This window comes from Rousettus aegyptiacus, unplaced genomic scaffold, assembly GCF_014176215.1.
Source record: "Rousettus aegyptiacus isolate mRouAeg1 unplaced genomic scaffold, mRouAeg1.p scaffold_m13_p_2, whole genome shotgun sequence".
Taxonomy (NCBI): domain Eukaryota; kingdom Metazoa; phylum Chordata; class Mammalia; order Chiroptera; family Pteropodidae; genus Rousettus; species Rousettus aegyptiacus.
Genome location: NW_023416295.1, coordinates 175,537,679 through 175,564,673, shown reverse-complemented (window position 1 = coordinate 175,564,673; position 26,995 = coordinate 175,537,679). Strand labels below are relative to the sequence as shown.

At 64.7% G+C, this 26,995-nt stretch overlaps 1 protein-coding gene across 5 annotated transcripts in view; it reads left to right on the top strand.

Moving 5' to 3' along the window:
- The first annotated feature begins 14,562 nt into the window (after nt 1-14,562).
- The window catches only part of CELSR1 (cadherin EGF LAG seven-pass G-type receptor 1), a 102,586-nt gene continuing 90,153 nt past the window's right edge, over nt 14,563-26,995 (top strand). For all 5 annotated transcript variants that reach the window (XM_036237683.1, XM_036237682.1, XM_036237680.1 and 2 more), the window contains exon 1: nt 14,563-18,649. In XM_036237683.1, the coding sequence (XP_036093576.1) occupies nt 15,025-18,649 (3,625 nt within the window). In that variant the 5' untranslated portion in view covers nt 14,563-15,024. The remainder of the gene's footprint in view (nt 18,650-26,995) is intronic.

Below are 26,995 nucleotides of genomic sequence, written 5' to 3'. Positions count from 1 at the left end.
GCCGCTACAGAGGTCAGTGCTCAGGGCACTTCATGCCAACGCCATTGCGGGGGGAGGGGTCGTCAGTGTGAGAGGAACTTTGGGGACGAGGGGACACCGGCTGCAGCGGGCTGTGTGGCAGGAGTCCGTCCCCCACCTCCCCACAAGCCTTCCGCACAGTGCGGTCTCGGGGCCTCCAGGAAGCGGTTCGTGTCGGGGCAGCGTGGGCCTCACAGGGGTCCAGGCATGCGAGCGGGGGCAAGGCCATCATAGAAATGCGCCCTGTCAATTTTGGGTCGTTTCGCCCTCACAGGACTCAGGCTGGTCCGCGGTCCCCCCGTCACGCAGACGGTTCTCAGGGCCTCCAGAGGGGATTAACAGGCCCGGGGCCGCGGCCGCCAGCGCGGCCTGGGGCCTTGGGGGTGCTCCTCTCCCCAGAGGCCCCCCGGGTCGCCTTACTTCCCGAGGCCCGCCAAAAGTCCCCAGGCCTTTTAAGCTCTCCTAAAAGTCTCTAGGTCCCCTAAGACCTAAAGAATCCCCCAAGACCCCTCAAAGCTCCCTACGATTCCCTAAGGGCCCAGTGAGCCCTCAAGGCTCCCGAAGCTCCCCCAGGGTCCCTCAAGGTTTCCCAAGACCCTCCAGGGCTCCCAAGGGGCCCCGAGCCCCCAAAGCCTGCAGGCTCCTAGGACCGCCAGCCCCCAAGGCCTCCCTTCGCACCCTGAGCCTTCCAAGGGACTCCTGGGATGTCTAGCTAGGGGCTCCCCAAGGGGTGAGTTCAATTAGTCAGCCCCTCACTTCCGATTTGTTGGCTATTGGTCCTGACTGGCCTATGGATTGCCGCCTCGTGGTCATGTGACTGCCCAGGCAGGGTCACATGGTATCAGCCATGGCGGCCCACGGCTCTGCCATCTGCGAGGCTGGAAGTGAGGCCCCAGGGAGGGCTGGCAGTTAGGGAGCTGCCTGCTGCCCTGGGCACCCTGGGCCAGAGCGGGTCTGGATACCGGAACAGGACCCGGGTCCTCCCTGAGCCCTGCCCCGCAGCCAGCCCTGTCGGGGACCCTGGAGGCCCAGGGCACTCGCCCAGCCAGCTTCATGCAGCTCCTCTCCCCACACACGCAGGCTGAAGCACACCCACAAACCACAAACCCGCAGGATGCCTACGGGCACCACTGTCTCCAGGAGCAGGGAGGAGAGGCCCGGACCCGCTCTGCCTTCATTGGCAAAGAGCTTGCCTGCGGCCTCAAAGGAAGCCCGGTGGACAGGGGAGCGACCTCTGAACCCAAGGCCCTGGGGTTCCTGTTCTAAGGAGGGAAGAGCCAGACCAGGGGGCAGGAGGGTTGGACCCCTGGCCGCTTCCCTCCCTGGTCCTCAGCGATGATGTGTAGTGGCCCCGGGCTAAGAGCACAGACCGGAGAGACGGCCTGGGCTTGAGCCCCGCTCTGCTGCACGCAGGCTGTGTGACTCTGGACAAGTTCCTGAGCCTCTCTGTGCCTGTGACCCCTCGCCTGTGTCAGGGGTCAAACAGAACATACCACCAAGGGTCATTATGAGGAGTCAGCGAGTTAGTATTTACACAGCATTTAAAACAGTGCCTGGCACTTGGTAAATGCAGTGTAACTGGAACCTCGAAATTTCATCCAACTATTCATTATTCATTCATTTAGCAAATGTTTCCCCATCGGGGGTTCTTGCCAGGTCCTGGCTGGGCCCTGGCCGGGCAGAGTTGAGCCTAAGGAAAATACGACGTACGTCCGGTGGGGGCCTGGGGCTCGCGATCTGCGGGGGTCCTGGGTCCAAAGGGACCTGAGAGGCGCGGAGGACTGCTTTCGCTCGGTGCTACCAGGGAATGCTTCTCAGAGGAGGGGGCGTTGAAGCGGGGTGTGGAGGCATGGCTGGCTGAGCCGCGCCGGGCACCTGCTGCTCACTGCCGGGCTGATCGATCTGCGAGAGTCTGAGCACCGCTGGGTGCCCAGTCTGCCGGGACCGGGGACCTGAAACGACCTGTCACAGAACTGGGAGTGGGCCCTTAAGCCCACTCGGTTTGGTAACCTGCACATTGCCCGTGCCCGGCATTGCCTCCAAGGAGCGAGCTCAGCACTGACCGGGCTGGCGGCGGGGGAGGGCGGGGTGGGCTGGGGACCTCCTGACACCGCTTTCCCCGTGGACTTCAGCCGAAGCTCGAGGTTGGGGTCCCAGCACCAGCATGGCTCGCGAGGCAAGGCCTGCCCCCCCTCGCGCATTCTTCACGGTGTCACCTGCCTTGGGGCCTCCAGCCCTTGCCAAGGCCCAGAGCCATCGCGAGGCGCTGTCGGGAGCCAGCCCAGGGCCCGGCGCCTGCCTGGGCAGAGACTGCACCCCAGAGCCAGCGAGCTGCACTGAGTCCCAGGATGACAGCCAACGCCCGCTCCAGCCTGCCCGGGCACACCTTCGCCGCCGGCTAACCATGACGCAGCCTGCCCACGCATGCCCCCGCTCCCCGGCTAACTATGACACAGCCATCCAGGCCTAGCCCAGCCGTCACCTCCTCCGGGAAGCCCTCCTGACTCCGTGGCTGGCCCAGGGGCCTCCATGGGGTCTCCGGCATTGGGGCTTCCCTATGCGGTATGCATGGAGTATGGAGTTACACGTGACAGGAAACTCTCACCCTTACCCACCTCCGAACAGCTCAAGCAGAAAAGGAACTGTGTCAAAGCACGTAATCGCCAAGTCCGGGGCGTCCTGCAGGCCCAGCTGGATCCAGGCCTAAAGGGCTCTGCCTCTTTTCGGGTCGGCGCCATCTCGAGGCAGTTCGGGCCGGCCTCCCCCGCGCCCCCACCTTCCCGCCCCTGTCGGCAACCCTGGCAGAACCAGAGCTTTGTCCTCTGCCTGGCTGTTCTAGAAAGCGCTTCAGAACTGGGCCTCCCAGGCTGAGGCTGAATGGGCTGGGATCACATGTCAACGCCTGAAGCCTGTAGGACTGCGGTTGACTCTCCCTGGACCACATGGCCGGAGGGTGGGAGCAGAGAGCAGTGGAAGGGGAATGGAGCCCGCGGGGCAGCAGCTCAGCCGGCTCACCGCTGCTGGCCCCGCCCCCCAGCCTGCTGGGCAGGGGCACGTCTGGGGCGTCTGTGCCCCAGCGTTGCCCGCACAGGGCCAGCCACACGACAAGGACTCCAGCCCACTGGCTTTGGGTGGGTTCCTCGGGGCCGTGGCACATGCCGATCCCTCTGCCTGGAACAGCTGAGTTCCTCCCTCGCTGCTCCGATGAGCAGGGCTCAAGTCTAACTGGGCGCTCGCTGGGCTCGCCCGGTCCTCCCGGCCCCCTCCCCCCTCTGCCCGTCTGCTGTCTTCTTGCCTTCCGCCGCCGCACCCTGGGAAATTTCTGCAGACCTCCGCTCCAATTCACCGAGTCTCTCTTTAGTCGCTTAATTCATGGAGATTAGAGTTTCAACATTTGTATTTTCACTTGTAATAGTGCTACTTGGTCGTTTTTCAAATCCATCTGACCTTTTTTTTAAAAAAACAGACTCGTCCCTTTTTAAAAAAACCTTTCTTATTCCATCTTTTATCTATTTCAAACATTCAAATATCTGAAGTTTGGCGGTAGCTAAATCTTTGTTATTTCTATCGACTCCCGCCTCCCGATGGCCTGTTTCCTTGCGTTTTACCACTTTTTTACTGAGTCCTGAGGGCCTGTGCTGGGACGCTTTCCTCGTCCGCTTTTGCTGGTCACAGCGAGGTGTTCCTATCCTGGGACCGTTGCTTTAGTTTCTGGACTTGGGGACCCTGTCTGCGAGGATAGTGTAAATTTTAATTCCCGCGCCACCCGAGAGCAGGGCTATGGCTGGAAATTCTCGAGAAATTATTATTATTCTAGATTTTCTACCCGGAGCCCTGAGGCGGTCACCCAGATTTCTCGGTAGACCCTCTTTGCTGGCAGGCAGGTCAAGTTGGGGCCACTCTCTCCTTAAGGGGCTGACCACCTTTGAGCATCTCAGCTCCACGTGGGAGTCTTGGGGTCACTCCCCTTCACCGCCCTCGGCCCTGCTCTGCCTCAGTGCTTCTCTCTCAGGGGAGTCCGGGAAACACCATCTGTCCGGTTCCAGCTGTTTCTCTTTGTGGGGTGGCGGACCTTTCCTACGAGCTCAGCAATGCAGTAAAGTCATGTCTGTCGACGTTCACGCGGAGTCCGGTAGCTGCATGGCCTTGCCGGGCACCTGATCACCACGCTGCCGGAAGTCAACGCTTCGGCTCATGCTGGGTGCTGCGTCCTTGGCCTCTGGTGTGGCCGTCTGAGCGGTATTCAGAGAGAGCAGGGTGCACGCTTTTGCGGCACCCCCACGGAATGGGGGCTGCCCGACGCCCGCGTCCTCCTCAGCACTTGGGCTGAAGAAAGCCTGCGACCAGGAATCGCAGACCAGCGGGGCAGCACTGCCTCGGTGACCTCATGGGCGCTTCAGAGGTCAGCAGGCGGGGCCGCGTGGGGGCACGTGGTGGGCATGCCTGGGTGTCCGTGCTGGGGGACCCTGAGGGGACCTCGTGGTGGGGAGAGCCCTAGACTCGTTCAGGTTGGCCAGCTGGACTGGACACAGCTAGAAAACAGGCTTTAGGCAGCGTGGGCACGGCCTACCCGAGCTCCTCTGCCCACGGCCATGATTAACAGAAGCTCCGTGACGGTGACAATCCCAGCCCCAGAGACGGCCCTGGGCTCCGCCACCCCAGCTTGCCTCATTCCCTCCTCTCGTCTGGACACACTGTGCCCCACGCTGTGCACAGTCACCCGTCCCCAGCCCAGCGTGGACCTGTGGCCCTGGGGGAATCCGTCTCCTAGGAGATGCCCTTTCTGCAAAGGTGGCCCTCGGCCTCGTTCATCCCAGAGAGTTTCCTGGTCGCCTGCTCTGTACCAGGCCCTCTGCTTGAGGCCACAGGATGGCCAGGGCCGGTCTTGGCCTTCAGGGGTCATCTCTGGGGGACGCACAGCAATCTGGAGTGGTGAGCGCATTTGTCCAATGCCCAGAGGGGGAAGGGCGGTGTGGGGCGGGGGGAGGCTGGCCCAGCGCGCAGGGCGGGCTCCAAAGGCCCTGGGATGAGGAGCTGCGAGGGCCCCTCGGCCCGGGGCGACTGCAGCGGTGCGGCAGGGAAGGTGCGGGGTTCTCGGAGACTGCAGCCACGTTCCCGAAACCCCTATGGCTGGAGGTGGACAAAAGCGTTAGCCTGGGGCTGCGCTTCGCGCGCGTCGGGTGGGGGGGCCGCCCCTGGGCGGGTTCGCCGGGATCCCCGTTTGCGAAGGGGGGTGGAGTTCACGCCAATGGCGCGCTGGGAAGCGGCGTGTTAGCTACCTGCTGCTGCCTCTCCGGGCGACCGGGCTTGGCTCCGTTCTGGCCCGCTCCGCCGTGCGGGGGCCCGGCGCGGCGTGAGCCGGGCGCAGAGGCCGCGCGGCGTCCAGGCCTGCGACGCGCGGAGGGACTTAGAGATTCCTCGGCTCCCAGCGTGTGGCGTCCATTCCCCCCTTGTGTCCTAGTAGGGCCCCGATTCTTTCCCACGTGCAGCCCTCAGGACATGGAAAGCAGAAGGGCGGTCCGGGCTCCGGCCGCGTCCCTCGCTTTGTCCAGTCGGGCCGTGGCTGGGGCCGCTGCGCCCGGCCGCAGTGACGCCCGCGGGGGGCTGGCCTTCTGAGTTCACGTCCTGCGATGTCCTGGCGCGATTAGGGACAGGTCCGTGCACTTCTCAGTCCCTTCCTCGGAGGAGCCTCAGTCGGCGGCGGCCTGGGGCCCAGTGCTAAGCGGGCTGTGTGTGGCAGGCGTGTGCACTTGTGTTTATTTGCGTGTGGTTTGTCTTTGTGTTTGTACGTGTGTGTTTGTGTGTATATTTGTGCATGCGTTTGTGGGTGTGTTTGCACATCTGTGCATGTGTTTATGCATACGTACATGTTTCTAGGTGTGTGTCTGTGCTTGAGGGAACGTGCGCGTGTGTGTGCTCGCGATGGGAGGGCTCGGGGACTGCTGTGCCCTCCGTCTGCACACGCCCCAGCCGCCGGCTGCCCCCGCAGTGGGCTGGGCCGCCCCCCTCCGCGCCCCTGTCCCTCGCGCTGGGCTCAGGAGAAGGTACGGGCGGGTGTTAGGCGGCTGAAAGGTCCCGGACACCTCCTGGCTCCTCCGATTACCGTCTCTGGTCCTCACTGGTCACAGACTGGACACCTAGCTCTCCCTCCACTTAAGGACTCAGTCATCTTCGCCTCGCCGAGCGGGAGTGGGGGCTTCGAGCTGCTGCGGTTTGTGTCCCAGACGGCAGCCCCCCCCCTTCCCCTGGGAACCCAGAGTGAAACCAAACCGGAGAACAGGAGCCGGGCTCGCGCAGGGCCTCGGCGAGCGAGCGGCGGCCGGGGACCCCGCCACTGGGGCGCGGCCGTTCCCGAAGCTCTCCGAGGGGGTCCTGGAGCGGGGGGAGAGCGGCTCTGAGCCAGTGTCTGCTGTGAGACCCCGCTGCTGCCCCAGCAAGCCGCCAGCCCCTCTGCGCCCCTTTTCCACAGGGTGACACTCTTTGCCGGGTGGTTATCTTTGCGGCGACGGAGCCGGGCCGCGGTGAGTTCTCAGCGAGGGGCAGCAGACGCCAAATCGGACGCCTTTCACCCGTCCACAGAGGGACGAACGCCGAGATCACACGGTTCCCCGGGCACGCAGCGGGACGGCGGGACCCCGGCACCTCGATCCCGGCTGCTCCTGCCGCCACGCTAGTCAAGGGAGCGGCTCCGGCCCGCGGTTTTACCCCACAGTGTTTTAACTCCGCGTGTGTGATCTGGGCCTGGTCGACCCCGGCGAAGGCCCGCCAGCACATCTGACTGACGGCGCCCACGTCCAGAGGCACCGATGCCTCCTCCTCCCAACCCTGGCCCCAAGAAACGTCTCTGCAGAAGTGTGGCGAGGGCTTGGGGTCGCAGTGGGGGTGCCCCGGACTCCGCTCTGGAACAGAGGCCCCCTTCTCCTCCCAAGAACACCCTGGTCGGGAGCGACTGTTGATGAATTGACGCTTCGCCCACATCGCCGCCGGCACCCAGGGTTTGCCGGGCAGTGTGAGCACAGCTTCCCCCCACGCACAGCCCCCCCCCATGGCAGCCAGAGTGCTGCCCCCACTCCGGGTGTCCACCTCGGTGCAGGGCGAGAGGACTAAGGAGCAGGTGGGTTAGGGCTGCTTACCCACCGACCTCGAGATGGGCGATGAGCCGGGACTCTGGGCGGGTCCAGCCTGCCGCAAGGATCCCTGGGAGTGGAAGCAGGAGGCAGAGAATCCATCTCAGCTTCGGGGTTGGGGGGGGGCCACTGTGCCGGCCACGGCTGGCTTTGAAGGCGGAGGATGGGGCCACTAGCCGAGGAATGTGGGGGTGGTCTAAGAAGCTGTGAAAGGCAAGGAAACGGGTTCTCTCTCCCCTGGAGCCCCCAGAAAGGGCGCTGTGTGGCCGCGGTTTTGACATCAGCCAGTGAGACCCATTTTGACCTCAGAACTGGAAGACGAAAGGTGTGCAGTGTTAAGCCACTAAGGTTGCAAGATGTTACGTCAGCCACAGGAAATGAATTCACCCCGTTTCACAGAGGAGACGGAGGTCCAGAGAGGAGCGGGAACTCGCCCGGGCCTGCGGGCTGTGGCCCGCCTGCCGGGTTCTCCTCGTCCTGCACTCTCCCCTGGGGCGGAAGGGACAGGGTCCCCAGCGAACACCCAGCTCAGATTCTGCAGAGGTCAGAGGGCGGGAAAAGCAAGCCAGACCCATTTTTCTGGGTGTTCCAGCAAATGAGTGAATTTTGTGGATGGAGAAGCACACGTACCTTGAGTCATGCAAAGCATCCAATTAACCAATTTTGACAAAAGTTGAAACTTGCAGGAACCGAACGCCCTGCCAACAGCCCCCTCCTTGTCATCCGGCCCCCCGACGTTGGTGGCAGCTTGCCATGGATGTCCACTGAATGTGGAATTTCTCGGCTTCACGGGCACCCGGGACACACACTTCCCACCCGCACCTCCCGCACCCCGGAGGCCACCGTGGGGTGCTGGCCTCTCTCCAGTGTCCTTGTCCATGTCAGTTCCGTGTGATCAGAGCAGGGCCTGCGGTCCTCCAGGGGCTGCAGATCTCAGCACGCTCGCCAGGCTCCAGCAGCGCTGACTCACCGCCCCTGCCCCAGGGCCCCCCCCCCCCGTCCCCCTCCCCGTTCCCTTCCCCCTCCCCTCTCTCCCTTCCCCTGCAGCTGATGGAGCTCCACCCCCCAGATGATTCCAAGTTCCCACACCAGGACCTCAGGCCACCTTTGCCGGGGACCTCTGCTGCCCCCAGCAAGGACGGCCACTAGGAGAAGAGGCTTTCCCAGCCTGCCTTTGCTCCCTGGCAAGGCTGTCGACCAGGAGTGTGGTGTCCATGACTCCTTGGGGCCGCCACCTCCCGCCCGGAGGCCACGTGGCTGCAGGCATGCGCCCTCACCTCCCAGTCACCAGGAGGACAAAGTTCCCGTGCTCCCTGGAATTTGGGGTTCCCTTTGAAGCCAGATGTCCCTGTGCCTTGGTTGAAGCACAGAGTTTCTTCAGGCTCAGGGTCAGGGGCAGGGTCAGGCTCAGGCTCAGGCTCAGGGTCAGGGTCAGGGTCAGGCTCAGGGTCAGGGTCAGGTTCAGGCTCAAGGTCAGGGTCAGGCTCAGGCTCAGGGTCAGGGGCAGGGTCAGGCTCAGGGTCAGGGTCAGGCTCAGGCTCAGGGTCAGGGGCAGGCTCAGGGGCAGGCTCAGGGTCAGGCTCAGGGTCAGGGGCAAGGTCAGGCTCAGGCTCAGGCTCAGGCTCAGGGTCAGGCTCAGGCTCAGGCTCAGGCTCAGGGTCAGGCTCAGGGTCAGGGTCAGGCTCAGGCTCAGGGTCAGGCTCAGGCTCAGGGTCAGGGGCAGGGTCAGGCTTCTCCTGGGGGGGGCAGCCCCTTGCCCTATGCGCCCCCATCTCGCACCTCCAGTAGTTGGCTCCCTGCCCTGTCCTCTCACAGCTGCCTCCCCCCCACCCTGGGCCACTGCCTCTGGGTGACCAGAGCTGGTAGTCCTGTGCTCTGTTTCCAACACGTCCACATGGCAGCGGCTGGACTCTGGTGTTGAGTGTCGCCAGGGGGCCGGGGCCGGCGGACATTCCATCCTAACGACTGCAAAAATAGCCACGGTCTTTCAGCCCCTGCTCACCGGAGCCGGGGCCTGCCCCGTGCAGTTCCGCTTTCTGCACGGGGGGTGGGGGGTGGGGGGGTGTGGCTCTGGGTGGATGCCCGGTCCCCTCCTGGGGAGGGGACTCATGCCGAGGAGCTGGACAGGGTTGGCTCCCGAGCTCGTGACCCTGGTGCAGGCATCCTTTTTAAAATTTTTACTTTTAAGAAGATGCAGTTAGGACGAGGGGACTGGCTTTGTCTTACCTGGGTCTCCCGCATCACGACAGGACCACCAGCGAAATCGTTCCGACCACCATCTCCTGCCTTTTCCCTGCAGCCCAGAAGGTTCTGCAAGTTAGTGAGAGAAACGAACAAGGAGGGGTGCCTCCCAGTCACCCTCTTCCCGCCAAAAGGGTCGTGGGGAGGGGAGCCCCCTGAGGAGCACAGGGGGCCTTTCCGGTCCTCGCCTCCCGCGCAGCCCGGGGTCACACCCCGTGGTTCCCCACGGCGTTCTCCCGGAGCGACCTGATGCACGGAGTCCCTTCCGCAGAGAGGCTTCGTGAAGGAAGGCAGCACTGTGGGGTCCCCAAGGCGGGTCAGAGGTGGGGGTGGTGAGGGAGGGAACCCGGATCACCCATCACCCCACCGCTGGGCCCAGAGTTGGGGGAACCTCGGCGTCTGTCTCTATGTCTCCCGCACCCACGTCCGCTCTGTGGGTGAGTCCTGCTGACTCCCGGCCAAAGCCCAGCCGGCACCCGACCCCTCCTCCTCCTCGGTGGCCCCTTGGCCCCATCGGGCGCATGCGCCGTGCTGTGCGCGGCTCCCACATCCGCTCCCGCCTCGGGTCAGCCGCAGGCGTGGCTCCGCGGCCCGGCGCCCTCCGGTCAGACGCACTGGAGGCCGAAGTCCCGGCGGTGGCCACGTGGCCCTCCCCACTCGCGTCCTCCGCCAGCGGTGCCCGCCCCCCCCCAGAGCTTTGTGGGGTGTGTGTGTGTGTTGGGAACGATGTCAGCGGCGGTGGAGGTGGCAGAACAACGTGGTCCCCCACCATGGACTCCAGCGAGCCGCTGTCTCCGGGTGCCCCTGCCCCCCAGCACGACGGCCCTCTCCCAGGTGGCTCTCTTCCTCGGTCCCGGGGAGCCCCGCCGCAGCCCAGGTGCCTCCCGCGAGCGCAGCGCCTCTGCCCTCCAGGTGCGTGGGTACCGGAGCTGGCCCTTCCTTGTCGGCCGGCTCGGGTCATTCTCCAGGGGTTGGCGACTGGACTTGGGGTGAGAGGGCTGAGTTCCAGCCCTGACCCCGACCTCCAACCTCTGCCCCCTGTCCCCCCTCCGTGCAGCGGAACTGCGCCCTGCTGCCCAGCAGAGTGTCCCCGGAGCCCAGTGCGACAGTGTGGCCCAGGAAGGGGCCCGTGCGCTGCCTCTGTGTGCGCAGGCGCTCAGCTCCCGGCCTGTGGCCTCTGCCACGTGCTTGGAGCAACATTTGGGCTCTTGTGCAGGAAAGGAGGCAGAGACTGCGCTCGGCCACTAGAGGCCACTGCAGCCCCGGTGGGGCCCGGGCTGCCCTCCTGGGACACCGGTTCCTGATCCCGGGGACAAGGCAAGGTCAAGGTGCCTTGTTTCCCAGCACCCCAGGCTCTCCAAAACCGTAATGGCAGCACTGAACGTGAGACCTGTGCCATGACCCGGCGCTCAGGGCGCTTCCGGTCTGTCTGGAGATTGGGACTCTGGCCTCTGCCCGTGCCAGCTTCCAAAGTCTTCCGGAACCTTCCTGGAGCCGATGCCCAACCAGGGTAGCAGCAGGCATAGGTTGGCCAGGTGTCGGCCTCTCAGGGAACACCTGACAGAGCTGAGTCCTTGGGGAGAGCCTTCACCCAGAGGCTCCCTGAGGCCACCGCCCTCAGTCTAAGGGCCTTGGGGCCTGAACGAGCCCCGCACTGGTATATAGAAGGGTCTGGCTACTTGCGAGAGGAGAAAGAATTTTTTTTGTCATAACATTTTCTGGGTCTTCCTCGGAAGAGCTGGTACGTAAAATGCACACAATTCAGGCCTAAAACCTGTCATCGCCCTTGCTTCTGTCAACACCCTAATGAAGGCGGGGTTCCGTGTTCCAGCTTCCACAATCGCCCTCGAGGCAAACCCCACTGAAGGGGGGCACTGGGAGGGGGGAGGGGGGAGAGCCTGAACCTCTGACCCCCGGAGGTTGCTCCCTCTGGATTCCTAGAACCGGGCAAAGCGGGCCGGGCCCGGACTTGCTTCCGGCCTTCACCGCTGGGGGGTTCCTCCCAGCTCCTCGCTGTTTAAAGGTTGGCCCAGAAATTCACTGTGCGAGGAACAAATTCCAGAATTCGTGTGGGTTCCGGTTCGAGCCCCCGGCAAAAAAGCGTTTCGTGCTGCTGTTTAGAACATGTAGAACACTAGACATGCATAGCTTCTTTTTTTTTTATAAAAAATAAATTCTATTTTTACCTTTAAAAGTGCTCATTTCATGTGAGACACCTTAGGGACACATGCAAAAGGTACACATCGGTCATGATTCCTCGAGGCCAGGGAGTGAGGAGCGGCGGCGGCGACTCCCGGGGCATACACCAGCATTGGCGTCCTCCGTCCTCCGGCCAGGATGCAGGCGGTGCCGCCGCTACCCTTCAAGCCTTTCCCTCTGCCGAGGCCCCTCGGAGGGACCCCGACAGTCACTCAGCGGGAGGAGAGACCACTGTCGCTTCGCGCCACCCTCAAGGGAGAAGGAAGGGCGGCTGAGCAAGACGCGGCCGCTCAGGTGGTGCCGGCCGGGCCACCGCGTGCTGTGCACCCCTTCCTGAAGCCCAGGGCTCATGCCCTCCCCTTCCGGGGCTCAGTTCACTTTCTGTGGACACCCCGGGCGGCCGGAGCAGCGGCTGAGCACAGACCGCCCCCCGGAGCCTGCCTCTCCGTGAGCACGGACGTGCGCATGCGCCGTTTACCCCCCAATCGCCCCCGCTACAGGAGAGGCAGTGCTGAAGCAACCATGATCTCACGCTCGGTGACGACGACATAACAGTAACGCTCAGCCCCAGCAGATCTGCACCTGAGCCAGGCCGGTGCCAGCCTCATCATGCAGATCACGTCATTAATGCCCCAACAATGCTAGGAAGCCAGACTCCTGATATCTCCCGTTCGAATGAGGAGTTAGGGCCCGGTGAAGGTCACGCAACATCTTAGCGGCGGAATCGGAACCTGACCCCCGGAAGGCAGCAGCCGTCTCAGGGTTGTGATCCGTGTTCCGCCGAAGCAGCTGGACCACCCTGCAGTCCCGTCGCAAGCTGCAGCCTGCTTTTTAATTCCCTTCCCACCCCTTCTCCTGAAACTGTGCGTGCCTGTGGAGAGCTGCATGAGGCACGTTTGTAGAGTTCAATGTCAGATCACAAGGCTGACATTCCGCTGACCCTCAGGCCCAAAGGCTGACGCCCTCCACTCCCCCGACCTCCCCATCACACTCTTATAATCCGGCTTTTGTCCATCTTTCCCCTTTGCGTGCATTCTTAAAGGGGCCTGCTTCTCACGGACGTGTGAAGGGAGCTGTCGTTTGTCTTTCGGCCTTTTGCTGGCCGTCCTGTTATCCAGCTCTGTCCCTGCCTTCCCCCTGGGTCCCTGGGACAAGGAAGTGGCGCGGGGCCGGCTCTGCGGTTCCCTCACGGCCCGCAGGTGTCTTATTCCGGAAGGCGTGCCCACACCCAAACTCACTCACTGTATTTGAAATTTCAAAACCCAGCAAGGGCAGTGCAACAGAACCTTTTGTTTATTTAAACCCAACCCACCCTATTTAAAGTCCAATTGCAAAACGTGCATTCCTGGGGTGCTCCAGGACTGGTCCTTCCGCTTCTCCCTCGCCCTGGCCGGGCGCTTCCCACTGGAAGCTCTAGCGGTTCCTCCCTCCCTTCCTGACCCTCACTCCTGCCCTCTGGTCCTCCCCAGGAAGACGAAGGGCAGTCCCGGGAGGTCCTGGACGGCCACACTTACGGGATGGACTCTTCTCTTCCGCCCCCCCTCCCCCAGCACAGGTCTCCCCTCGGGGCTTGCCAGTGGAAAGTCCCCGGTTAAAAAGTTCCAAAGCAAGTCTACCTTCCAGGTCAAGAATAGCGTCTTCGAATCGTTGCTGATGGGAAGAACATGCTCATATTTTGCTCCGGCTCTGAAAGAGACCTTGGAGCAACTCTGAGGAGTGTCGGCTGAGGTTATTTATTTGTTCGTCGTGACCCCGGCCCCGCACCTCTGGGTTCAGCTCCGCTCGGAAATGCGAAGGCGGGATCGGACCCTCGCTCGTCAAAAAGACCCGCCGTTTTGACGTTTTGACGAGTGCGCATCATCTGCCACCTCTGCCGCTTCTACCTGACCAAGGGGGCCTTCTTGGAAGGAGGAACCCCGCCCGCGCCGCCCCACCGCCCCTCGCCCCCGACGACAGAAAGGCCCAGGGGCCCGGCTGGGTTCTGGCACCCGGAGCTCTGCAGGGGGCAGTACAGTCCTAAAGCCTTGCAGAAAGGGGGTGTCGCGCAGTCCTAACCGTCCCCCTACCCCAGGCTGTGGCCCGCAGGAGGCGGATGGGGGTGTGTCACTAGGTCCTAGCACCCGCCGCTCCCCCCTCCCTGGTTCCCGGCAGGAGGCGGCCGTGGCGGATCTCGGTCCCTGAGCTGCCCACCCCGGCAGTTCCCCGCAGGGGACGCAGGTGCGGGGGAGGAGGCGGCGGACGGCCGGTGCTGCCGCTCAGCGACCCCGCCTCACGCCTCCTCCGGGGCTCGCGCCCCCCGCCGTCGCGTTGCGCTGTGGCCAGAGGCCCTGGGACCGGACGGCGCTCCGCTCCGCTAGGGTCACGCGCGGCAGCCGAGCTCGCCCCCGCCGTGCCCACGCCACGTCCCGAACTTCGCCCCCGGCTGTTCTCCTGTTCGCTTGAAAGTTGTGCTTTCAGCCAAGCGGGCCCCGAACCTGGTTAGTTGTCCGGTGAGTCTCACAGTCCAGGGGAGTTTTGTCGGGTGTGAAACACTTCGGCCTCCGGCATTTTGCCGAGGTGTAACCGCCCCCGGCACCGCCGCGGTCCTTAACGGGGCCGGGCGCCCTCTCGGGCGCAGCGCGCGCGACAGCCGGGGCGGCGCTCTCTGCAGAGCAGTTCCGCCGGGTGGGGTCGCGCCCGGCCACTGACGCGCGGAGCCGCAGCCCCACGGGCAGTGGCCGCCCCGGGCCTCCAGCCCCCCTTTCCCGGCGCGGTTCCCTCTGCCCGCCACCCTCCTCCCAAACCCGGAGGTGGGTGGGGAGGCCGCAGGGCAGTGGGCCGGGCCCCCACCCCCGCCCAGGCTGCGCCCCCGCGTCTCCATAGAGATCCTCCAGGCGCGCACCTCCAGGGCCAACTCCCCCCCCCCCCCCGGGGCTGAACAATACGCGGCGGGGCCAGGGGCGGGGCGGGGCCGGGCCGGGGGCGGGGAGAGCGCGGGCAGAGGGGGCGCGGGCTCGGCGCACCGCCCAGGCAGCAGCCGGCCGCCGGAGTCTGAGCCGCGCGGTGCGGCCCAGCCGTTCCGGGAGCGCAGCTCCCGCCCTCTCCGGGCTCGCCCCGTTTCCCACGCCGCCCGGCCGAGCCCGCGCGGGAGCCACCTGGAGCCGCCTAGAGCCGCCGCCACCGCAGGTTGATGCGCGGCGCCCTCCCGGGACGCGCTGAGGAGCCATCTTGAAACCAACTTCGCAAACTTTCGCAAAGTGCTCTCGAAGTGGAAGCTGCGGGGGAGACTGGGAGCGCGGCCCCCGGTGTCCCCGCCGGGGCCCCCGGGGAGGCGGGGCGCGGGCCGCCCCGAGGGCCGGGCGTCGGACGCGCGGGAGCCGCCCCCCGGCCGCGCCGGGTGGATGCGGAGCCGCGCCGGGTGCATGGATTGTGCTCGGGCACCGGGCTCGGGCTCCGGGCCATGGCGCCGCCGCCGCCGCCCGTGCTGCCCGCGCTGCTGCTGCTGGCTGCGGCCGCCGCCCTACCGGCGCTGGGGCTGCGAGCGGCCGCCTGGGAGCTGCGCGTCCCCGGCGGGGCCCGCGCCTTCGCCCTTGGACCGGGCTGGACCTACGCGCTGGACGCCGCGCGCACCCCCCGCGCGCTGCGGGAGCTGCTGGACGTGAGCCGCGACGGGCGGCTGGGTGGGCGGCGGCGCGCGCCCAGCGCGGGGCTGCGGGGCTGCGCGCGCCTGGGGCCACGGCCGCTGCCGCTGCACGTCCGCCTGGCGGCCCGCGGCGCCCCGACGGTGCTGAGCCTTCGCCTGCGGGCGCGAGCGCACGGGCCCGGCTGCAGCGCCCGGCTCCGGCCACGACGGGCCCCCGGCGCGGAGCTGCGCGCGCGGGCTGTGCTCACGGTGCCTGCGCCCGGCGCGAGGCTCTGCTTCCCGGCCCCCGGCGGCGGCGGCGGCGGCGGCGGGGCCGCGCTGCTCTCGGCGCTGGCGGCCCTGACCACGTTCCCGGCCTGCAGCTGCCCGCCGCGCCCCCGGCCCCGCTGCCCACGCCGCCCCGTCTGCCTGCCGCCCGGCAGCTCCGCCCGCCTGAGCCTACTGTGTGCCCTGCGGCGCGCGGCCGGCGCCGTCCGGGTGGAGCTGGAACTGGAGGCGGCCGCGGGGACGCCCTCCCCGCCGCCGCCCGTGTCGCCGTCGCCGCCAAGCCCGCCTCAGGCCGGGATGCGGGCGGCGGCGGCGCGGCGGGCCCGGCGCGGCGCTGGCGGCAGCACGAGCCCACAGTTCCCGCTGCCCAGCTACCAGGTGTCGGTGCCCGAGAACGAGCCGGCCGGCACCGCGGTCCTCGAGCTGCGCGCGCACGACCCGGACGAGGGCGAGGCGGGGCGCCTGAGCTACCAGATGGAGGCGCTGTTCGACGAGCGCTCCAGCGGCTTCTTCGTCATCGACGCCGCCTCCGGCGCCGTGAGCACCGCGCGCCCGCTGGACCGCGAGACCAAGGACACGCACGTGCTCAAGGTGAGCGCCGTGGACCACGGCTCGCCGCGGCGCTCGGCCGCCACCTACCTCACGGTCACAGTCAGTGACACCAACGACCACAGTCCGGTCTTCGAGCAGTCCGAGTACCGCGAGCGCGTGCGTGAGAACCTCGAGGTGGGCTACGAGGTGCTGACCATTCGCGCCACCGACGGCGACGCGCCCTCGAACGCCAACATGCGCTACCGCCTGCTGGAGGGTGCGGGCGGCGTCTTCGAGATTGACGCGCGCTCGGGCGTGGTGCGCACGCGGGCGGCGGTGGACCGCGAGGAGGCGGCCGCGCACCAGCTGCTGGTGGAGGCCAATGACCAAGGTCGCAACCCGGGCCCGCTCAGCGCCACGGCCACCGTGCACATCGTGGTGGAGGACGAAAACGACAACTACCCGCAGTTCAGCGAGAAGCGCTATGTGGTTCAGGTGCCCGAGGACGTGGCGGTCAACACGGCCGTGCTGCGCGTGCAGGCCACGGATCGCGACCAAGGCCAGAATGCGGCCATCCACTACAGCATCGTCAGTGGGAACCTCAAGGGGCAGTTCTACTTGCATTCGCTGAGCGGGAGCCTGGACGTGATCAACCCGCTGGACTTCGAGGCCATCCGGGAGTACACGCTGCGCATCAAGGCCCAGGACGCGGGCCGGCCCCCGCTCATCAACTCGTCGGGGCTGGTGTCCGTGCAGGTGCTGGACGTGAACGACAACGCCCCGCTGTTCGTGAGCAGCCCCTTCCAGGCGGCCGTGCTGGAGAACGTCCCCCTGGGCCACTCGGTGCTGCACATCCAGGCGGTGGACGCGGACGCGGGGGAGAACTCGCGCCTGCGCTATCGCCTGGTGGACACGGGGGCGGCGTCTGTGGGCGGTGGGGGCGGTGGGGGCGCCGGGTCCCAGGAGGACTCGGCCGCCGGCTTTCCTTTCCAGATCCACAACAGCTCGGGCTGGATCACCGTGTGCGCGGAGCTGGACCGCGAGCAGGTGGAGCACTACAGCTTCGGGGTGGAGGCGGTGGACCACGGCTCGCCGCCCATGAGCTCCTCCGCCAGCGTGTCCATCACGGTGCTGGACGTTAACGACAACGACCCCACCTTCACGCAGCCGGTGTACGAGCTGCGCCTGAACGAGGACGCGGCGGTGGGGAGCAGCGTGCTGACCCTGCAGGCCCGCGACCGCGACGCCAACAGCGTGATCACCTACCAGCTCACCGGCGGCAACACGCGCAACCGCTTCGCCCTCAGCAGCCAGAGCGGCGGCGGCCTCATCACCCTGGCGCTGCCGCTGGACTACAAGCAGGAGCGGCAGTACGTGCTGGCGGTGACGGCGTCCGACGGCACGCGCGCGCACACGGCCCAGGTCTTCATCAACGTCACCGACGCCAACACGCACCGGCCGGTCTTCCAGAGCTCCCACTACACGGTGAGCGTCAGCGAGGACCGGCCCCTGGGCACCTCCATCGCCACCATCAGCGCCAGCGACGAGGACACCGGCGAGAATGCGCGGATCACCTACGTGCTGGAGGACCCCGTGCCGCAGTTCCGCATCGACCCGGACTCGGGCACCGTCTACACCATGACGGAGCTGGACTACGAGGACCAGGCCGCCTACACGCTGGCTATCACTGCCCGGGACAACGGCATCCCGCAGAAGTGTGACTCCACCTCGCTGGAGATCCTCATCCTGGACGCCAACGACAACGCCCCGCGCTTCCTGCGGGACTTCTACCAGGGCTCCGTCTTCGAGGACGCGCCTCCGGCCACCAGCGTCCTCCAGGTCTCTGCCACCGACCGGGACTCGGGCCCCAACGGCCGCCTGCTCTACACTTTCCAGGGCGGGGACGATGGCGACGGGGACTTCTACGTGGAGCCCACGTCGGGCGTGGTCCGCACCCAGCGCAGGCTGGACCGGGAGAACGTGGCTGTGTACAACCTTCGGGCCCTGGCCGTGGACCGGGGGAGCCCGGCGGCCCTCAGCGCCTCTGTGGAAATCCAGGTGACCGTCTTGGACATTAATGACAACCCCCCAGTGTTCGAGAGGGACGAGCTGGAGCTGTTTGTGGAGGAGAACAGCCCGGTGGGGTCCGTGGTGGCGAAGATTCGTGCCAACGACCCTGACGAAGGCCCCAACGCCCAGATCATGTATCAGATCGTGGAGGGCAACGTGCCCGAGGTCTTCCAGCTGGACCTGCTGAGCGGGGACCTGCGGGCGCTGGCGGAGCTGGACTTCGAGGTTCGGCGGGAGTACGTGCTGGTGGTGCAGGCCACGTCCGCGCCCCTGGTCAGCCGCGCCACGGTGCACGTCCGCCTCCTGGACCAGAACGACAACCCGCCGGTGCTGCCGGACTTCCAGATCCTCTTCAACAACTACGTCACCAACAAGTCCCACAGCTTCCCCGCCGGCGTGATCGGCCGCGTCCCGGCCCACGACCCGGACCTCTCCGACAGCCTCAGCTATGCCTTCCTGCAGGGCAACGAGCTGCAGCTGCTGCTCCTGGACCCCGCCACCGGCGAGCTGCAGCTCAGCCGGGACCTGGACAACAACCGGCCGCTGGAGGCGCTCATGGAGGTGGCCGTCTCTGGTGAGTGGTCATTGGGGCGCCTGCTGGGCCACCTGGGGAGCTGTCGGACCCTGCCAGGGGCCTGCCTGGCTTCCCGGGGTGCATTCGGGCAGGGCCTGGGCAGTGCTTTGGGCATCGCGCCCTCCTGTTGGATGGTGAGATGCTATGAGTCCCCGGCCCCCGCTTCCTCCCGCCACCCCTCCTCCAAGGCCCAGGGATGGGAGGGGCACGGCGCTGCTTCCCTTAGCGCTTTTGCTCGGGGCAGGCCTGGGCTTCACGGTGAAGGCTAGGGCTTCCTGGTGCTTTCCTCAGCATGCGGTGGCTCCCAAGATGTGCTATTAAAACCTGGTGTCTGGGGCCATCTGAATCATCATCTCTGCCGGCAGCCACACAGCTGTCTGGGAAGATCAAGGGTCACTGCCCATCCCATGTGCCAATTAGTTCCCGGGTGGGACCGCTGGAAATTGCTGGATGGGCCCGAGTCACCCTGTGGTGCGGCTGGAGTCACTTCCCTTGGGGCCTCTCTCCTGTCTCCTCCAGATAATAGTCAGGCTGTGCGCGCGCTGGGTGTGGGAGCACTTTGCACAGCACGGCTGCGTTTGATCTCGGCCGCTGCTCCCGGACACGGGCTGCTCCTCTGGGGGTCACTTAGCAGGGTGCCCGTGTGGGAACCCCGCCGGCCTGCTCTGGGGCTGGAGGTGAGCGGGAGAGAGGGGGACAGTCAGGGCTCAGCCAGCTGAATGTTTGTCAGCGAAGAGTTGGGCCTGGGAAGAGGGGGACAGGGCGCGGATGTGGGACTGGGAGACACAGGAGAAATGGTTCGGCAGGGCGTGGGGGGTTGGGAACAAAGGGGCACCCCCTGTGGCTCGTCAAGGGGCCTGCCCGTGGACGCGGTCAGCTGGTGCGAGCAGTGACCTTCGTCACAAGCCCAAGCTGTCACCAGGGAGGGCTCGGGTCTGTGGGTCGTCTGAGCCAACGTTTCGAATGAGTTGTTTAAACAATAAATTATCAGGATACACTATCACCGTGGGAGCCCTGAGGGAATCCAAAAGTTTATTTTCTGACTCGCTTTGTTTTCACGGTCGCCCGCCGTAATTCCTTATGTACTAAGAGCAGGTGGCAGACAGGTTTCAGTTGTTCGCTTACCGGATCTGGAACGTCTGGCCCCGTCCTGAAGCCTCACAGGTTTTGGTCACGTAACCTCTCTCTGGCGTGAGGTATTGCGGGGTTGTGAGTACGTCTGGAGAATGCGGACCAGCCCCTTAGGGAGAAATATTAAACAGCGACAATTAAAAAAAAAAGATCTCCGTCCTAAGTTTGCATTGGCGTTTTCTTATTTTTTATCTGCTGGGTGAAGCAGAGCGTGGCGGTATCGCAGGGTGTCGATTTTGCAGAGGACGAGGCGCCGTGGTGGGAACGGGTGGGTGCTGGCATCGGGGATGTTTTGTGTGTCTGGAGCAGGAATGTGGGCCCCCCGTGTTGGCCGGAAAACAGGGTTTAGGGGAGATTTCATTCAGAAGAAGTTAGTTACTGAGGGGTGCCTGCAGTCGGAGGGTGGGCTGGGGGGATTCTGTGCTACGTAGTGGTTTTCCCAGTGGTCCAGTTTCGGGTTCTGAATCCTGCGTGCCACACCTCTCGTAATCGGGCACCTGGGCTCGTGTGTCACCCCCCCAGGTAGTAACGGTGGCCTGTTGCTGGGTACCAGGCAGTTTTCTATAGTTTTGAGCTTACACTGTCGCTGACTCCTCTGGGTACAGGGAGGCGTGTGGCGTTCAGCTACTGCGCGCGTTACAGATGAAGAAACTGAGGCTCAGAGGTGATAAATAGCTCTCTCCGGGTTACATGGCCGGGGACAGGGGTGCTGGGTGTCAGCCACGACCCAGACAATAGGAGCTCACTCCTGACACTTCCCTCGGGTGCCTGAGAGAATGCTTTTGAGAAATTCGCTGCTAAGCTCAATGGTGTCCATGCCGAATCCTCACTCTGGTTTAAAGTAGGCGCCTTTGGGTGCTGTGTAACCCTCAGACCGGGTGACAACAATTTCACGCTTGAAGAAGCAAATCGCTGTAAACCATAAAGTCTGTAATTCTAAACAGCAAAGCACTGTGCAGAGAGAAAACAAAAGAAAAGAGAAAAGATCAGCCCTCGAGTTAACCGGTTGGAGGCTTAGGTTTTATTAGGGAACCATGGGGAAGGCCCTTGTTTCAAATTGCTACACTGTTTCCAGTGACCTGTTCCTGGCTTCCTGGCTTTGCAGCCTCTAAGGCTTTGTTAGGGCCCTGGAGGCGCGGGAGGGAACAGCCTCGATTAGTTTTGTGGGAGCCGTGCCAGGCTGTGCCCTGAGGCGCCTGCTGGGAAGGTGTACCTGGGGTGGTGCCCGGGGTGGATTTACCTGGAGGAGGGCGGTTCTTTCTCACCTGGCCAGGGGCTTCGGCACAGTCATTCCCACTGCCAATAGATAGTGTTGACGGTTTTGCATAGCCTACCAAGGACAAAAAACTATTTGAATTCTGAATGTGGGTGAATTTAAATAGCTGCCATTTTGGGGTGACACCCAGTTGTACAAGGTGTTTATTTTCCATCTGTCAGTTTTTGAAAGAGATTTAAAATTCTTTGGTAGGGACTTTTTATCATGAATGTTTGTGAAAGCTAAATCTGAGTTTTTCAAAGCTTTTAACCCAGCCAGTGGGACTCTTGAGCGTTGAATTCTTTGTGTAGTCTTTCTGGATGTTGGTCTTTCGGCAAAATTTACATTTTTAATCCATCTTGAGCATGTGTGTGCCTGTGGGTTTAGAGCTTTCAGCCGTGCATTGCAGAACATGGCATTTGGTAGAAAATGGCCCAGCGTTTGTGGGTGTTGCAGACCTACGGATGTGGGGAACCTAGCATTTGTGGGGTAAAAATGATTGGCCAATGAGTCGTTCAGACATGTCAGAAAATACTGCACCGGTGAAATAGGCTTGAGTAACCTTTTCGCCGTTTACTTTGGTGGAGGGAACATGGTTAACGTCGTCCAGGCTTGATAAAGTTTTAGCAAGTGTTTGCCCAGTTAAATACAGGATGTCGTAGGGACTTTTAAACAAACGACCGCGAACAAGGAAGTCTGCGGTGGCTGCTGCGCCCGGCGTCGGCAGGTGCGCCGTGTGTTTCTGAGTCTCAGGTGTGAACTGCTTCCGCTGCTGGACTGGATTCTCTGGCCGCAGAGTTAGGTGTCTCGGGCAGCTGGTTAACCTTACCGGAGGCCTCTAGGAGCTCTGGAAATAGTTACTTGCTAACACATGTTAAGAAACACTGGGTCAGAAACAAAGGGGCGTTTATTTACTGAGCACCTACTGCGTGCCAGGCCTACTGTGTGGGAGGGAGGCCCTGGAGAGCCGGCGTGGCCCCGTCCTCCTGGAGGTTGGGTGGGTGGGTACAGACGGTGCATGGACGTGTCCCTGGATGGGGAACCCGGAGAGGCTGGCTGGAGGGTCTGGCAGGCAGCTGGAGGAGCTCCGGGGCCGAGGCCCGAGCGGCGTCTGAGCGAGGGCGCCAGGTGGGAGCATGGAGGGGGGCGCTGGGCCCGGCTCCGGGGCTGCGGAGCGTGGGTGGGCGCAGGGCGGGCTGTGCGAGGCGAGGGGGGCGGACGTGCGGGCCACGGCAGGGTCGACGGGCCGACGGCCCCGGGAGCCGGGAACCCAGGGCGCTGCCTGCCCGAGCACGCGGCTTCTCCTGCAGCGGCCCCGCGAGGTGACGCCTCCGGCACCGCTTCCGAGGAGTGGGCCAGGGCGCTGGTGGCTGCGCTGGGCTTTGGCCCCAGGACGGGGACTCCTGAGCCCTGTTCTCTCGGGCCGCGCCTTCCGAAACGAGCCGGCTCTGGGAGCGTGAGATTCAGGGGAAGGAAACGCGATCACTGAGCCGGGGCCTTGCAGGCGGGTCGGCTTCCGGAAGGGCCACGAGACCACTCCTAGACCCCGTGCCGCTGGGGCGCCTTTGGGATTGTCGTGAAGACAGTGTGCAGGTCTGGACAGAGGTGGTCAGAGCCGCTGCTGGGCTGACAGGACAGTCACACGGAGGGTGGTCAGTCAGTGACCCGTCCACACTGGTGTGAGGGCACCAGGGCGGAGGATGTGTGCGATGCTGTCCAGACTCGGGACAGCCTCCAGGAGCCATGGCCCGAGTGGCCTCTTGGGTGGGCTGGACCTGCGTGAGGGCTGCGGCAGGAGTGACCACACAGGAGAAGCCACACGCCCGGGGCCCTGGGGCTGAGGGACACTGCGGGTCACCAGTGGCAGTCGTGGGGCACCTGAGGACGGAGATGTGACTTGGGCTGGCCCTTAGGAGAGCCGGATTGGTGAGGAGCAGAGGGCAGGGAGGGTGGCCGTGGGGACATGGGAGCCTGCAGTGACCTGGGCTGAGTCGAGAGCCTAGAGGAGTTGACCGGTTAACGTGTGCAACCCCCCTGGCCCGTCCTCGGCTCTACCTGCTCGTGCAGGTGTGCACCTAGTGGGCGCTGGCACCTTTTGGGGTCACCAGGCATGGGGGGGACAAGCCTTGGTGGCAGCTGAGGGCCTGTGTGGCCACGCCGAGCGTGGACGGGGCTGCGGGATGGGGTCGGGGCGGCAGCTGCTGCTGCTTGTCGGGCCGCTGGGTCTGTGATGGAGGAGCGGGAAGGTCGGGGAGGACGGGTCTGGGCTGACGCACTCGCCTGCCCACGGCGACGCCCAGGAGCCGGGCAGGTGGCACGGGGGTCGGGTGCCGGGCCCCAGAGCAGCGTCCTTGCTGGGGGCATGCCGTGTGGCGGGGCCACGGGCCGCCACCTCTGCCCACACTGAGATGCACAGAAGGAGTAGTTTATCAGCGGGGCAGAGCGTGTGGAAAATCCTCCGGAATTCGGCGTGATTCCTTTCCGCGCACAGCCCTGGGGGCATCATGTTCTGGATTTTCCCCTCGTCCCGTGGCCTGAACGTGTAGGTTTATGTCAAAGCCCTGGAATTGGTTCCTGGGTGTGGGCGAGGCCACTAGCGCCCCCGCTTTCCGCGTCTTGTTTGGGGAGGGTCACCGGCGGCCTGAGGAGACGCACGCGGGTCGGGCTCCCAGGCTGTATGTCAGAGGGACCACCCTGTGTTTGTGGGGACGAGGGGACGCCACCAGGATCTGGATTATTTATGGAACGAGCCGCAGGGTGCTCGGGGAGTCCCCTGCCCGGGCGTGGCTGGCGCTCTTCCTTCACTTGGGGGGCCACAGGGAGCCCCCCCAGCCCTACCTGCAGTCCCTCCTGTGCTGGGGAGCCCGGCCCTGGGCGAAGGGAACAGGCATTTTTCAGAAAAACTACAACGGCTGATTCTCACGCTTTTGCTTCAGGTGCGAACTTGTTCCCCGGGATGACAGGCTCCCTTTTTTGGGTGTGGACGGTTCAAAACCAGCAAAGCCCAACACCCGCTCTGCTGTTTGACTCACCCTGGCGGGTGTCTGTCCTGAGGTCCCGGGTGCAGGCCGTGGATCGGTTCTTAAACACACACACACACACACGGAGACACGGACACACACGATCTAACCAACTACTTTGAAGGCAAATTACGTAGAACAGCCTTTCCTTCCGGCCACCCGGCCCACCGTCCTGACCTTTCCGGCCGGGGCAGGGAGCACGTGGCCGACACAGCGGCTCTCTCAGCGCTGGGGCCTTGCGCGGGGCCCGGGAGTGTGCTGAGGATACAGCCGCGTCCCCCACATTCGCCCGCGAAGGGGGCGTCCTGCGGCCCTGAGCGCACACGCTGTCCCGCGGACACAGGCTGTCGGTGCTAAGCGCCCGGCGAGCCGTCAGGACAGGCTTCGTGGCTGCCGTCCCGCGTCCTGCTCCGGGGTTTCAGGCCTGGCCCTGGGAGTGTCCGGGGGGGGGTCTGCTCAGCCAGGCGTTCGGGTCATTACTGACCCCCACCCACACGGGTGGGATGCACGCGCCCGGGCCTCCTGGTTCAGGGGCTCGGCCGTTGTGCCTGGAGGGTCGACCTGTGGCCCGGGGGAGGGGCCTTCCTGGCCCCTCGTCTGTCCCCCCCACCCCGCCAGGCACTTCCGACCTGGAGCTGTGTGGCGGCCCCCAGGGGAGGGACAGGGTGCTGTCCACCTCTGCTTACGGCACAGGCCTGTGAGGAGCACCAGGGCCCCACCCACGTGCCGAGCAGTGCAGGGCGCCCGGCCCCTTGGGGGTCAGTGGGTGCCCTCCACGCCCTGCTCTGGATAGCCGGCCCCGTGCCTCAGTTTCCCCGTGGGGGGTGCAGTGGAGACACCGCACCCCCGGGTGTGGCGGGAGGCTGGCCTTCCCCGCCCAGCTCCGCTCCATTCTGGCCCTCGGTCGGGCAGAGTCTGGGGGGCAGTGCCCCTCGTCTGTCCGTCCTCCCCTGCCCTCGCGCCCGGCAGACAGGGCGGCCCCTCTGCTTCGGGGGCCAGCAGGGGACTCGGGCAGCCAGGACACCGTCCTTGGGCAGGGGCCCCCGTCCTGACCCGGGAGGTGGAGACCGCAGCACTCACTACGCCTTTGGAGGAGCCTCGGTCCTGCGCCTGGCCAGTGCCTGTGACGGCTCTGGGAGAGCGCGGCGGGGTCCAGCAGTGGCTGGGCTTGGGCGGCACCTGCCGGCGGGTGGGTGTGTCTTGCATGGCGACCTGCTCTCAGGTGCTGAGAGGGTGTGAGTCCAGCCAGGCCCCCAAGCAGCTCCAGTCTGGACCCGAGTGGCCTTGAGTCCTGGTCCCTGGCCCGCCCTGCTGGCCAGCCTGCCCCTCACCCGTCCTCCATCTGTTTCTGTGAGGGCGTGGAAATCCCTGGGTCCCTCCAGGCCTCCAGGGAACCAGGGGGCGTCGGGCACCCCTCTAAACCACACCCCTCCCTGTCGGAGCACCGTCCTGCTCCTCTGGTCTGACCTCTGCCCTCCCCCTCGCCCCGGTGGCTCTGCAGTTGGGTGGTCAGTGCCTGGGAGGGCCGCAGGGGATGAGCCCAGCCTCGGCACCGGGGCTGGTGACGTAGGGCGTCTCCCACGCCCCAGACACGTGCCCGGCATCTGCAACATTGTCTCAGATCGCAGAGGCCCCCCAGAGACTGAGGCTAGAGAGCTCGTAGTGGCTCACAGGTGCCTGAGCGCTCTAACCACTGTGCTGACCGCCCCTCTGATCCCCACTGCCAGCCCATGGCCGGGCCCTGCGAGGGGCAGCCGTGCTCTGGGAACCTGGTGCACGTGACCGCGTTATCCAGAGCAGGAGGATCGAGGGTCACGTGTGCATCGTGCCGGCTTCTGTGGGAGCACTTGGCCACTCTGCCCATCCGCCTCCTCGTGAGTGGGGTGTGGCCGCACTGCAGGCTGGGGGAGGGGCGGGTCCTGGGGAGCCATCCCCGAGTCTCTGCGGGGTCCCCCGTGGTGGAGCTGTGTCACAGGGAACTGGAATGCAGGACCTGTATGCACAGGTACAGGGAGGGACATTTCGGTGGTCAGAGCTGGAGGCCGGGGGTGTGGACACCGGCGAGGAGCCCACAGGAGCAGCTGGCGGACGTGCCCTGGACGCGCCTTCCAGCCCCCGGAGCACGGGTTCTGCTGGGGGGGGGTGCCGCCCTCCCTCCCCTCCCCCGCTCCTCCCCCCTTCCTCCATCTCTCCCTCTATCCGTCAATCAGCGTTTTTCTTTCCTTTTTTAATAGTCTGTTTTTGCTGCCAGTTCTGTATCTTTTTTTTTATCTTTTTAGGATTGTTCAGTGTCTAATCTAAATGATACTCGGTTAAAGTAAACTAACAAATTCCCATAAAGTCATATGCTGTGTTAGCATTTGGAGATAAGAACTCTCTCCCGGGGCAGTAAATTTTTATCGGTGAGTTGGCCGTCGAAGGACTGTTTTCACAGAGCGAGCGAGGTGGCTTAGCGGCCGTCCTCAGAGACGCCGCACACGGCCGCGGGCCCCGCAGCTGCCCCCCGGTGTGTCCCGACGCGTCCCTGGTGTTGGGGGGAGCATAAGGCTGTGCTGGGCGCAAAGCCGGGGCCGCACCCTGTGGTGCCCGTCGCCGATGCTGCTCGTCGGCCCCCGCGAAAGTGACAGACACGTTAACGTCTACGTACAAGTTACCGCGATCAAAACGCGCTCACAAAACCACGCCGTCCTGGGCACTCGGGAGCCGGCCCTGCGGGAGCAGGTGCTCCTGCCGTGTGGCGTCGGGGACGTTTTCCCATCCGGGCTGAGCGGCTGAGCCCAGCTCCCTTGTGTCCTGTCATGGGCCACCATAGTCACCCAGGGCTCAGTCTCTCAATTTTGTGCACGTCCAGACTCTCAGCTGGTGTCCTGACCTCACGAACAGTGGAAGGGACAGATAGATACATCAGTAAAACTTCGTCTGGTGAATGGGTGAAATCCC